This window comes from Otolemur garnettii, unplaced genomic scaffold (assembly GCF_000181295.1).
Source record: "Otolemur garnettii isolate 467f Iridium unplaced genomic scaffold, OtoGar3 scaffold00001, whole genome shotgun sequence".
In the NCBI taxonomy this organism is placed as follows: Eukaryota; Metazoa; Chordata; class Mammalia; order Primates; family Galagidae; genus Otolemur; species Otolemur garnettii.
This window is the reverse complement of record NW_003852396.1, coordinates 57,988,783-58,001,397: the sequence shown is the minus strand read 5'-3', so window position 1 is coordinate 58,001,397 and position 12,615 is coordinate 57,988,783. Positions and strand designations below refer to the sequence as shown.

Genomic DNA, 12,615 nt, shown 5'->3' with positions numbered 1-12,615 from the left:
AATAAGCTACTAGCAAGCTGTATTTTAAACAGATGCTCTAGGCTATACAATAAGCTACTAGCAAGCTGTATTTTAAACAGATGCTCTAGGCTATACAATGGAATTTTATACATTGGGGCTTAAAGCCAGAGAATGTCCTTCTGTCATCTACAAAAGAGGACTGGCTTGTAAAGATTACTGATTTGGACCAGTCCAAGATTTGGGGGCAGACCACTGTCATGAGAACCTTATAAGGTACCCCCACTTACTTGGCTCCTGGGATTCTAGTTTCCAATGATACTGCTGGGTATAACTGTGCAGGAGACTTTTGGAAATTAGAGTTATTCTTTCTATCTGCTGTAGTAGGTAGGTATCCAGCCTTCTCTGAGCACAGGCCTCAGGTGTCACTGAAGGATCAGATGACCAGTGGCAAATACAACTTCATTCCCAATGCCTGGACAGAGGTCTGAGAGGAGGCTCTGGACTTTGTCAGGAAGTTGTGGAGAGTGGGTCTAAAGACGTGTCTTTACACTAGAAGAAGCTTTAAGACACCTGTAGCTTCAGAGAGTCTAGTTTGGGCAGCATCCTTCTATCCACTTTCTGTGTCATGTTCATTTGCTGAAATAGAGGACTCCTTCCTGTTTGTCTTCAAGCATGAGGACATGAAGACAAAAATTTCAGGGCCTGCTGTCTGAGGAAAGTAAATCCTCAGCTTTACCAGGTTCCAGCTTAGCCTTCCACCAGTCAAAATGGTCCTAGAAAGGACCATCAGAGGATGCTGAGACCACGGAGAACAGAGCTGGGCTGTGTGCTGCTGTGTCATGAACACTGGGGTGTGACCATGGGTGTGACCATACCTTCTCTCACTCTGCTGTCATTGGTCTTCTAAGTCTTTTTTCTAGTTTGTATTTTAATTATGGGATGATTATTTTTTCACAATCATTACTATACAGTTAAAAACCTAAAAAAAAAAAAATGAATATCAAGGTGGTCTTCTTGCCCTACTAGATATCAAGAATTACCAGATAAAAAATTACTGTAATCAAGGCAATCTGGTCCGGTGCAGGGAGAGACAAACTGAAGGGAACAGAAACAGAACTGCACTTAATGGGACTGTGATATTTTACAGAATGGTCATTGAAGATTAATGAGGGGTGCTGCCAGGGCCATTGTTTATGCAGGTAGAAAAAGAAAGAACAAACTTGGGCCTTGTTTAACACCACCTATTGTCAGCCCTTCCTTCACTTACTCTTCTTCCACGAGTATCTGTCTCTGAATGGCAATAACACTCACTCAGGTGTCCAAGCTCTGACTCTGGTAGCCGTCTTTGCCTCCTTTCATTGTCCAAACATATTCTTTAATGCTCAAATCTAATAGGTACACTCTGCCCTCCTTTTACTCAGCCTTTACTGCACTAAGTCCTACTACTACTGAAATGTCAGGACTTAGTTACATGGCATTTCTGAATCAGGTTCTCCTCCTGTGTGGTCCCATAAGTCTCATAACCTGTCATTATTAGGCTTACACTATTCTACTTGCCAGTCTATTTCTAGGTTAAGTACTGCATATCTACAATATAATAAACAATCAGTAAACATTTGGAGAATTCATGAGTCAATAAATGAATGTACAGAGTAACTAAATTCTACAACAGAAACATCTGCAGTATGTTTAAGTTCTCTTATTATACTCTGTTTTAGGGGGAATATTCCCCAATACATTCTTTTTTGGCAAATATATCTAGTTTATGGTGGTATTATTTCAGGCTACTCTAAAACCACTTTTCACACATTCTTTCTTCACATCAATTAAAGATACTTCACATGTGAGCCAAAAAATTCCAAGTTAATTCAGTTCTACTTTTCTAGAATGGTATTTCTATAAAAGGGAATAAATCATCCATGTTGCAACATAACACTGGTTGTTACAGAAATTTTAAAAATAATTATCTTTCTTCTTTATTCTAATAAACATTAGTGAGAATTATGTAGAACATACATCTTAGGTCCATCAATGACTTTTTGTTGAATGAGTGAGATTAAGGTAATAAACGGTATGTCTAATTATTTCTTTAATCTAGACATGACTAATCTTATTTACTTATTAAATTTTTGTCATTTCTTTCTGAAGGAGTTTGATTGGCCAATTGAAGGACTGCTTGTTCCAAACAGTCCCCCCATGAAAAAACCCATCTGTAAGACACCAGAGCAATATGTCCCTGTGAGACTCAGAGTTCTGCGGAATGGAGACAAGAATAAAAACAGATCCCTTACTGTACTCAGTCCAGACATTTCACCAGGATGGAAGTCACAGTGAGAACAACTTGTTCATAATTCTTATTAAATACTCTTTCTGTTTTCTAAAGATTTTTGTCTTCATTATGAACATTTTTTTTCTAGAGGATGTCTGTATTTATTTAGAAAAAGAGATCTTGATATTCGAAGATGAAAATAAGTACAAAGATTCGTTTCGTTTCTATGTCAGGAACTCAGTTTGAACTCTGCTGATTTAGATTAAACACAGAAGATGAGTTAGAAATGAGGAACTTTGATTTTTAAAAGTGCTATAAGCAATGTATATTTTGAATTAGCATTCTTGTTTGAGATTTACTAATGTATTTTGAAATAACTGAACTTACAAATTCCTTCTAAATATAATTTGTCATTTTTAAGTTATTATATATAATTACCTACATTTAAACCTTTGACATTGTTTTATGAACAAATATAATTCTCAAAACTATAACTGTATAATTTCTATTCTTTCCTTGGAATAACATTTTTAAAGTTTATAATCCTAAAAAGGCATTGATCTGCACCTTAGCTTACTTTATGACGGGAGTAAAATCTTCCCAAACAGCCAATATTTCTCCGGCATTAGAGAACAATTGCCTGTTATACTTTCATTTCATTTTATGACAAAAGAAATCAGATCATTGAAAAGCTCTGATGTAAAGAATGAGTTAAACACATTGTTTCTCATATTATTAGCTGCAATATTACCTCTTGACCTTTCTTTTGAGATGTTTAGAATATTTGAGGCTGCTGATAATAGTTTAATATTACTTTCTTCACATTGATTAAATATACTTCATACATGGCTGAACAATGAGTAACATTCAGATTTGCTGACCACTGAACTGCCTGTAAAGATGATAAAGTAAAAAATTAATCTTCGAAGTATAGTCAAGCCTGAAATTGAAATCTTTGACGCATACATTTCATAATTAGCTCATTCTGCTAGATGTAAAGATGTTAGGGTAATGTCCTTAAAGTAGTGTGTGACTTTTTAAAAAACACCTAGAGTTAACATGTAAATTCTCTTCATTCATACATTTATTTTTTCTTATTCTGTATTTTTAATTGTGACTCAGAATTATAGACTGGTATCATCCCATTAGTGTTTTAAAAATTCATGATTTGGTCAGGTAATTCAAACATATTTTGAGAGATTGGCAAATTTGGACAACTATCTAGTGCAGAGTATGTGAAACTCTCTACTGCCCGTAAGGTACGATCATGGAACAGTGTGTCCTGGTTCATCAAGTGCTCAAGTATTAGAGAGTCATTTTGTTTACCACACCAATTAAGTATTCCCAAATAATTAAAACACACTGGCATGCACTTGACAGTTAAACTCTACTAAATGTAGTTTAAGCTTTTATTTGCTGATTCAGAAGCTGTTCTATAGGATCTAGAATAGCATCTTGGCACTACCCTTACCCCAGCCCCCCAAGCTCTGTGTAAGTACTAGTTAACAGAAAGTTTAAATGGAAAGGGGCTTAGCTTACATCAATGGTTGACTCTGTCACCCAGGTTCAGGGAGCACCACTCATATTGTCATTGTTATGAATGGTATTCTTGAGTTGTACAAGGTAGAAGCCCTGCCATGCTACTTTTAATAAATCCAAACTACATATCTTCTAGAAGAAATAAATTTTATTAACATATAGCAGCTGCTTGTGCTGGCTCACACCTGTAATCTCAGCACTCTGGGAAGCTGAGGCGGCAGGATCTCAAGAGCCCAGGAGTTTGAGATCAGCCTGAGCCACCCTGTGCAACCCCATCTGACAAAAAGTTAAAATGTTAGCTGGGCATGCTGGTGTGTGCCTGTAGTCCCAGTTACTCAGGAGGCTGAAGCAGGAGTATTGCTTGAGCCAGGAGTCTGAGGCTGCAGTGAGCTATGATCATGCCACTGCACTCTAGCCTGGGCAACAGAGTGAGAACTGTTTCAAAAACAAACAAATAAACCATGAAAACCATATAGAGACATATTACTTGCCTGAAGAAAGAGGTTTGGCTGTTTAGTATCTATACAAGCAAAATCATGCTAGAATGATGAAATACAGATCCATTCTAACAAAATCCATCCTGCTCTTGTAACATGTTATCCTGTAGCTGTTTAATAATTTATCTGAGACAGTTTTAAGATTTTTTTTTGTTGTTGTTATTGGTTCCTCCATCTAGAAAGCTAAAGGCAGATCAGATAGTATTTGTTCATTACCTAGTTATTTATTACTCTTGTTGATTATCAAGATCTTGTCAATTAGTCTCGATAAAGGCTGTCAAGTTCATATAAATTAAGACCGTCATAATTTTTCTTGCATCATAGGCAAATCTCATCTCTGAGAACTGTAAATTAAACAAGGAAAATTTTATAAGTGATAGTCTAAGGAATGTTAAGAGGAAAGTCCCAACATGAAGTGCTAAAGGATTATTTTATAATTTTAATATACGTATTACTCATTAGTAAGTTATGATTATTAAGTCACTCAAGTTCCTTAATAGAGCTTTTTAAGGCCCTTTACAAACCAGCCCTGCGTATTTCTCTAGCCCTATTTCTTATCAACATTCCCCCTATTCCCATTGTGACCCCCTCTATTTCCCAACACCTCTAATCTGTCTTTATTGTACAGATCTTTTGAGAATGAATTTGGACTTCATATCTAGATGTTGACTCTGAACTATATGCCCCCTCCTTTCAAGTTAGTTGTAGCCGCTCTGTCCTCCACTCCTCCAATCTCCCTGATCTTTCCACTAGCACAGCACCTACCATTCCATTTCATGATTAACTGCTTATGTCTCTATCCACAAGACAGAATACAGGAATGATGTCTGATTCATCTATAGCAGATGTGCAATCTGCTATGGTATGGTCATGGAACATTGTGTCCTGATTAATCAAGTTGAAAGGTATTAGAGAATCACTTTGTTAACCACATGATTTAGGGCCCACAGAAGGCCCTAAATCAGTGCTTATTGAATGAATAAATAACTATATTTGATCATCATTTCTGATGAATGAATAACTATGCAGTATTTAAGCACTATTTCACTTAATAAAATATAGTCATCGTAAACATGCACAGAATAGTTTTCTAAGTTGAAAATTTGAACAAAGATATTTTTACAATTTAGTATCCTTTTTCTATAAGCATCATTTATTTTTCAGTTTAAAAATATTTTTAGGTTTGGATTAATATGAATAATAAGACAATATATGAATAAAATATTACAGATAAAATGAACGCAATCTCTGACTTCTTCAAACATGATAAATTTACTGTTCAAAGAATTCAGCATTATTAGAAGAGGATTAAAATAGCAAAAATTTATTTTCTTATATGAATTACTCCTGGTATAAATGTTGATGTAATAACATGTTATATTATTGAATATTTCATATGAAGTTTAATTTATGATTGTGATAGTTTTTCAAACTGTGTTTTTTAAAGAAAGATTATTTTAGGGAAAATCATGATAATTTTTTCACATGTCAAAACATGTTGAGAGATAATTAGTGTATACCAATATATCAGTCAAATCTTGGATTGTTTGTTTCAGAAATGTTAACCCTAAAAGGAAGGAGAAAAACTGTGTCACTAATTATTCCGAAACAGAAGCAAACCAGACTGAATTTCACCAATTTTTGGAAAGGTAAATACTTAATATTCTAAGTGCACAGATCTTTTTTTGTTTAAGTGTTTGAATGATTATGCATAATAGATAACACATAATACATATGCGACTACATGAGAAAAGAGCTGTTAATATAATGATTCTGGGTTTTGAGTTTGTAAAATATATAAACTATGTGTGTCTAAGATACCAGTACTAATTTGTACAGTCCTTCTCTCCAAATTTCAAGATCTGACAAATCCCCTAGCTTTCTGAACTACCAATTCTACAAATATAAATAAATCTCACTTAACAGTATGTTTCACAATTTACAATGCCTTTCTTTGGTTTATATTTGCTTAAATTGAGGGTAGGGTAGTTAAATTTTATATTTTATCTACTATAAACCAATTTAATTTATTTTAGAGACAGAACCTCACTTTGTCACCGTTGGTAGAGTGCTGTGGCATCATAGCTCACAGCAACCTCAAACTCAATGAATCCTCTTGCCTCAGCCTCCCAAGTAGGTGGGACGACAGGTACTCACCACAATACCCCACTATTTTTCATTTCAGGAACAGGGTCTCACTCTTGCTCAGGTTGGTCTTTAACTCCTGAGCTCAGGCAATCCACCTGCCTTGGCCCCTCAAAGTGCTAGGATTACAGGCATGAGCCACCACACCTGGCCTATAAACCAATTTTAAAAATCACTATCTTAGTCCATTTCATGTTGCTATAAAGAAATACTTAAAGCTGGATAATTTATAAAGAGAAATTTGGCTCACAATTCTGATGGGTGAAGAGTTTAATATTGGACTTCTGCATCTGGTGGGGGCTTTAGGTTGCTTGTACCCCTGGCAGAAGGCAAAGAAGAACTGCCATGTGCAGAGATCACATGACAAGTAAGAGGACGCAAGAGAGAGAAGAGGTTGTTGCCAGGTTCTTTTTAACAATCAGCTTTTACAGGAACTAATGGAGAACTCACTAACTTGTAAGGGAGAGCACTAATTTATTCATGAGGGATCTGCCATGACCCAAACATCTCCTATTCGGCCCACCTCCAGTATTGCAGATCAAATCTGAACATGAAGTTTGGAGGGTCCAAACATCCAAACCATGGTACTAACCTATAATTACATTTGTGAAATAGGTTATAATTTTTCTTTTAATCAGTATTTTCCTAAAAATGAAGTACTTAGACAAGTACTCAAAAGCAGGCCACCTAGTATGAAATTTTGGGTAAAATATGCCTTGTCAAATATGAAGGGACAATCCTATTGAATTTAAGGAAAATTATGCTATCTTTAGTTATCTAATAATTCACTCTAACTAGTTTTGAGGCTCTCTTCTGTTGTTGGTTTTTCCATTTACAAAGCTAAGGAAATATCTGATAATAAAAGAAGTCCCATTTTAGAATAATAGATACAGAACACTTTTTGATACCTTCTACTTCCTGTAAAGTTGGTCGCTACATGGAGTATTGGAAAGATTATGGGATTAGGAAGCAAGGGAATTGATTTTTTCCCCCAGCTTTGCTATTAACTAGCTGGAAGGCTTTAGCAAAGCCCTGCTAGTCTCTGAGCCTTGTTTTCCTCCTCCTTTAAATATCCAGCCACATAATATGAAAGACAGAGACAAACATGGCTGGAAACTTTCCAGGCAGGCCTAGAACCAGGAAAGAGAACCCCCCGGAGCAGCTGTCAGGAAGGCCACTTGGATAGGAAGGAAAATGAGACAGAAATACAAAGCAAGAAGATCACAAAAAGAAGAAATTGAGTACCTATACCTTCCTGGAAGCTTTGTTACTATTTTGAAATAACTGGAAGGATGTGGTGGAGCTTCCTGGGGTGGGGTACCCTGGCAAGTGATTAGTGCAAGGAGACCTCCACTATTGCAGTTATCGCTGTCTGTGGAGCTGGAGACATGGGTCCTTCCTTCTCTACACTGCCCTTTACTCTCAGGGACCCCTGGGTTGTATGAAGTACAGTTCTCAGGGAAGCAGCCCCACCTGATTCTCCCTCTTTGTTCCAGTCTTGAGAAAGCAAAGTTAGAAATAAGACTCTGCTTTCCTGCACTCCCTACAAACCCAAGCCAGCCACATGGTTGCCCATCCTAACTCCTGGGGTGAGAGTCAGAGGACTTTATTTCTTCATGTTACAAAAAATTTCAGGGCTGCTCGTTCAATATCTTGGCCTCAGTTTCCTCATTTTGTAAATCTAATACTTATCGTTCTACAACAATGCCCTCTAAGGAGGACATATGGTTAAGGTGACTAGGGATCCCGCTTTTGGCAGGACAGTCCTGATTTTTAAAAATTTGTCCCATGTCCTGCGGTGTTTTAAAAAAGTCCCGATTTTTGGAAAGAATGCATGACAAGCTAGGGAACAGTAGGAGAATGGGAAGGGAATATATGGTTTTCAGCTGCTGAAAAGGTTAATGTAACTCCATTTGGGAATGAAGAGGTTAATGTAACTTCATTTGGAAATGAAAAGGCTAATGTAAATTCCCTACTCACAAGGTATCAGAAGGAGACTGGCTCCCTCCCTTGCTTCTAGGCAAGGACAATTAGCTCAAAAGGAGCCAAACTGTCTGGAAGAAACAAGTAGCACCCACCTCTCTAGAGTAAGGTGACCAGATGTCCCACTTTGGCAGGACAGTCCCAATTTTTAACAATTTGCCCTGAGTCCTGCGGCATTTTAAAAAAGCCCCGATTTTTGGAAAGAATGCATGACAAGCTAGGGAACACGGGAGAACAGGAAGGGAATATACGGTTTTTGGCTGCCATGTGGCTATTTCACCAGGATATGTGTTTTATATTATTTTTGTTAATTTTATAATGTTAAACTTTAATAATAACAAATAATTGTTGAGAACTGATTATTGAGAACTGCTTATCAAAGTTTGCATTGTTGTCAGGCCCTGCCTTCCCCCCCCCCATGGTGTCCTGCTTTAGCGATGTTAAAATCTGGTCACCTTACATATGATATAAAAGACACAGAGAGATTTGGGTTTGGATTTCACCTTTCCTATTTACTAGCTATATGACCATGAGCAAAAAACTTCACCTCCAGGCTCAGTTTCCTTCTAAATAAAATGAGCTGTTTAGAAATAGCATATGAGGTGGTGCCTGTGGCTCAAGCAGCTAAGGTGCCAGCCACATACACCAGAGCTGGTGGGTTTGAATCCAGACCAGGCCTGCCAAACAACAATGATAACTACAACCAAAATGTAGCTGGGCATTGTGGTGGGTACCTGTAGTCCCAGCACAGGCTTGGAGGCTAAGGCAAGAGAATCATTTAAGTCCAGGAGTTTGAGGTTGCTGTGAGCTGTGATGTGACAGCACTCTACCCAGGGTGATAGCTTAAGGCTCTGTCTCAAAAAAAAAGAAATAGCATACGAATCAAATTCAAGAGAAGACATGAAATGTTTGCAGTGGTTGTTCCCTTTTACTAATGCATTGCTGACTTTTTATGTGCTAGGCATTTTATGGGTATTCATACATTGACTTGTTAACTTCTCTATGAGGTAAAGACTGCTATATCCATCTTTTATTGATGGGACAAAGGAAACTCAGAGAAGTTAAATAACTTTTCCAGGGTATACAGCCATTATATGAGAGGGCTAGAATTTGAATGGAGGTAATCCGACTCTGGAGCCCACATTCCACATCAGATGTTTAAGAGTCAATACTTTTGTTCTCTCTTAGTTTACATTCACTAGCATGTGAACTCATGAGAGGAACTAAATATAGAGGAAACTTCTGCACTTCTCTCCCCATTTACGTTGGCTTTTGTGTAAACTTGTGAGAGAAATTAAATACAGAGGAAACTGCTTTTCCCAACACTCTCTAACCCACCTGTGCCAGCCAAATTTAGTATTAAAACTGGGGTTCCCCCAACCACCTATTTCTTCTATTTTCTCATCCACTGTCCTAGAACAGGATACTCCATGACCCTAACATTCTTCCCAGGAAAATGTGAGTGGACGGATAGGACAATAGTAACTCTTCTTAGATCACACTATAAATGCTTAGCTCTGCAAGCATATCATGTAGGGGGACGTAGAAGGAATTGGGTTGAGGATTTTGGTGTCACCCAAACAGAAACAGACAAATCTGGTGACTGACACTCAGTTCTCTTACAGGTGAGAAGTAGGGCCCAGTCCTTACTGGTCCATGAGATTCCAGAGTTGTGACGTGAGAAGCAGGGACTTAGTTCCCACTGGTTTCTTTTCTTCTCAGACCCCCTCAGAGAAATGGAGGACTTAATTATCTGCTTAATTGCTTTATTCCATTGAAGGAAATAAAATTTAGAAATATTCTTCCTATAGATGAGTCTTGCTGATGAGCATAACCTCACATTCATTTGCTATAAGCAGTACATTCAAACACAAAATATATTTGGCAAGAATCACTCACTGTCCTACTTCCAAAGGCAGGATCATTGCACCTTTGGAAATGCCCCATCACTCTCCTTTAGCTCTGTTTCTCCTTCCGCACAATTATATCTCCTTGCCTCTATCCTAAACTGGCTTTCTAGGGTCTAGTCTCCTACTTTTGGTCCATTTCCTACCTTTCTGCCAGTAAACTTTTTAAAGAGCAGATCCGATCACACTACCATCTGCTCTAACTCTTCCAGTCTCTTCCTGCTGTTTATGGCATAGAAACCAGGTTTATCTTTCTGGGATCCTCAGTGCTTTCAGTTAGTTCCTGTTGTTTTCCAGCTTTATCTGTTGCCTCCTTCGGTCCAGACACTCAGCTCCTCTCTAACCTTTTGTAACTTCTATTTATCCTTTAAAGCCCAACCCAACTGTCACTCCTTAGATAAGACCTCCTGGAGGAACTCCTTGTTTTTCCTCTGTGTTCTCATAGCCCCCTGGCAAGGTGTCTGTGACAGCACTCCCTTCCTATCACACTTCAGCTGCTGACCTGTCTCTGCCCTTGACTAGTTAGGAAGCTTCTCCGGAAGCAGAGAAACTGTCATTCATCTCAACATCCATAGGGCTTGCCCAGGGCTTGTTTGGGGTGGGGGAGGGGAGAAATCAATTCTTAATGTTTAGCCAGGCTACGTACTTCTGTTTCTAAGGAAGTTAAAGGACTATAGAAATCACTTCTGGTGAAGGGAAGTGGGGAGCTTGGCGACAGATGCGACTTTGACAACACTGCAGAAAGATCAAAATGTCAACAGAAAAAGCTGAGGAAGGTGTTTTACGTAGAAATACGAGCACAGACACAGAAATGGGAAAGTGTGGAACATATTAAGGAATGAACAGTCAGTAGTAATATGCCTACCTGTTTGTTGGTCATGCCTGCTGCTGTGCAAAGCATTTTTAAAGATCAATCTTTAATCCCCACAGCAATCCTGGAAGGTAGGAAATTTAGGCTTGGGAGGTTAAATAATTTTTCAGAGTGATTCAACTTGGAGAACGAGACTCAAAAGGACCAGGTGGGCTCCAGAGTCCAGCTCTTGGCTGTCTCAGAGTCCTAAGGAGAGTTGTCATTAATGGTCCAGTCAATTGATTTATTTTCTCTAGTTGCTACTGGAAGCTTTCTGTATGCAAGGTCAATTTTTATTTCTCTTTTTACAGATGCACTGAAATTTTAAATTTACCTTCTGCAGCTCGGAGATTGTTCAATGAAAAGGGGAAGGAAATATTTACCCTAAAACGCCTGCAAAGAGATGAACTGGTAAAGACATTTGGAACTAGAAGTATTAATTTATGAATACCACCCAAGTAAAAATGTCCTTACATATAAGTTTACAGATGCTTTCCATTTTTATTCTTATTTTTTCTCAGAATTACCCTAACTGAGCAACCATCAGAAAGTAATACCAATATTTAATATTGTTGAAAGCTTCCCATGTGTCCGGCATGGTTTTCAAAGCAGTGTATCAATTAACCCACTTAATGTTCGTCATGACCTATGAGATGAATGTTTTCATTATCCCTTCTCTATAAATTAAAGAAGAAACTGGAGAAGGCCAAATTATTAACCACTTGCAATTTCTATCTCCTTCTCTGAAGGGGGTAGTCTACTCTTTTTGAGACCTTCAAAATGTAGTTGCTTAATGATTTCTTACTACATGATAATTTTGCTTTTTCAGGAAAAAAATTTGATCTATTTTTTCACACACTCTATTTAGGTTGCTAGACAAGGCTGAGAAAGGAAGGACTTCTGTGACCCAGCCTTTTCTCCCATTTATGAAATCTGAGGCACCAACCTAAAAAAATTTAAAACAAAATAAAACAAACAAAAAAAATCTGCCTCGACTGATACCTAAAAATCTTTGAACAGAGAACAAAGCTTGCACTATATTATCAGATCTTGACTTAGGCTCTGAACAATAAGACCTCCTGAGAAAGTCTTAAGCCAAAGTATCAATGACCACTGTGAGAGACAGTATGTGGGCGGACAGTCTGTTGGAGGCCAGTAGACCTTATTTTGAATCCTGATGCTATCACTCCCCAGTTTTTTGTTTATTTTTAATGTATGGAGTGTTTTTATTTGTTCGGCTATGCTTATTCACTATGGTTTTTTTCTGAAAATAATTAAAGCATATTTCATTAAAAAAATAATACAAAAAGACACATTGAATTAAAGATATGTATAGATGAGGCCACCAGAACAAAGGGAGTATGGGTGTAAGAAGGCCAAGATGGAACCAGGAATTATTGAATATTTGCCAGAAATTACCCTGTCACTGCCTTGAGCAGCCAACATGAAGATAGAAACATGAAA

General features: G+C 37.7%; 1 protein-coding gene across 1 annotated transcript in view; it reads left to right on the top strand.

The window, feature by feature from the left end:
• Positions 1–12,615, top strand: part of LOC100953497 — a 250,344-nt gene that overhangs the window by 193,758 nt on the left and 43,971 nt on the right. The window contains exons 14-15 of the mRNA XM_023510042.1: positions 2,110–2,291; positions 11,463–11,562. Of these exons, the coding sequence (XP_023365810.1) occupies positions 2,110–2,291; positions 11,463–11,562 (282 nt within the window). The remainder of the gene's footprint in view (positions 1–2,109; positions 2,292–11,462; positions 11,563–12,615) is intronic.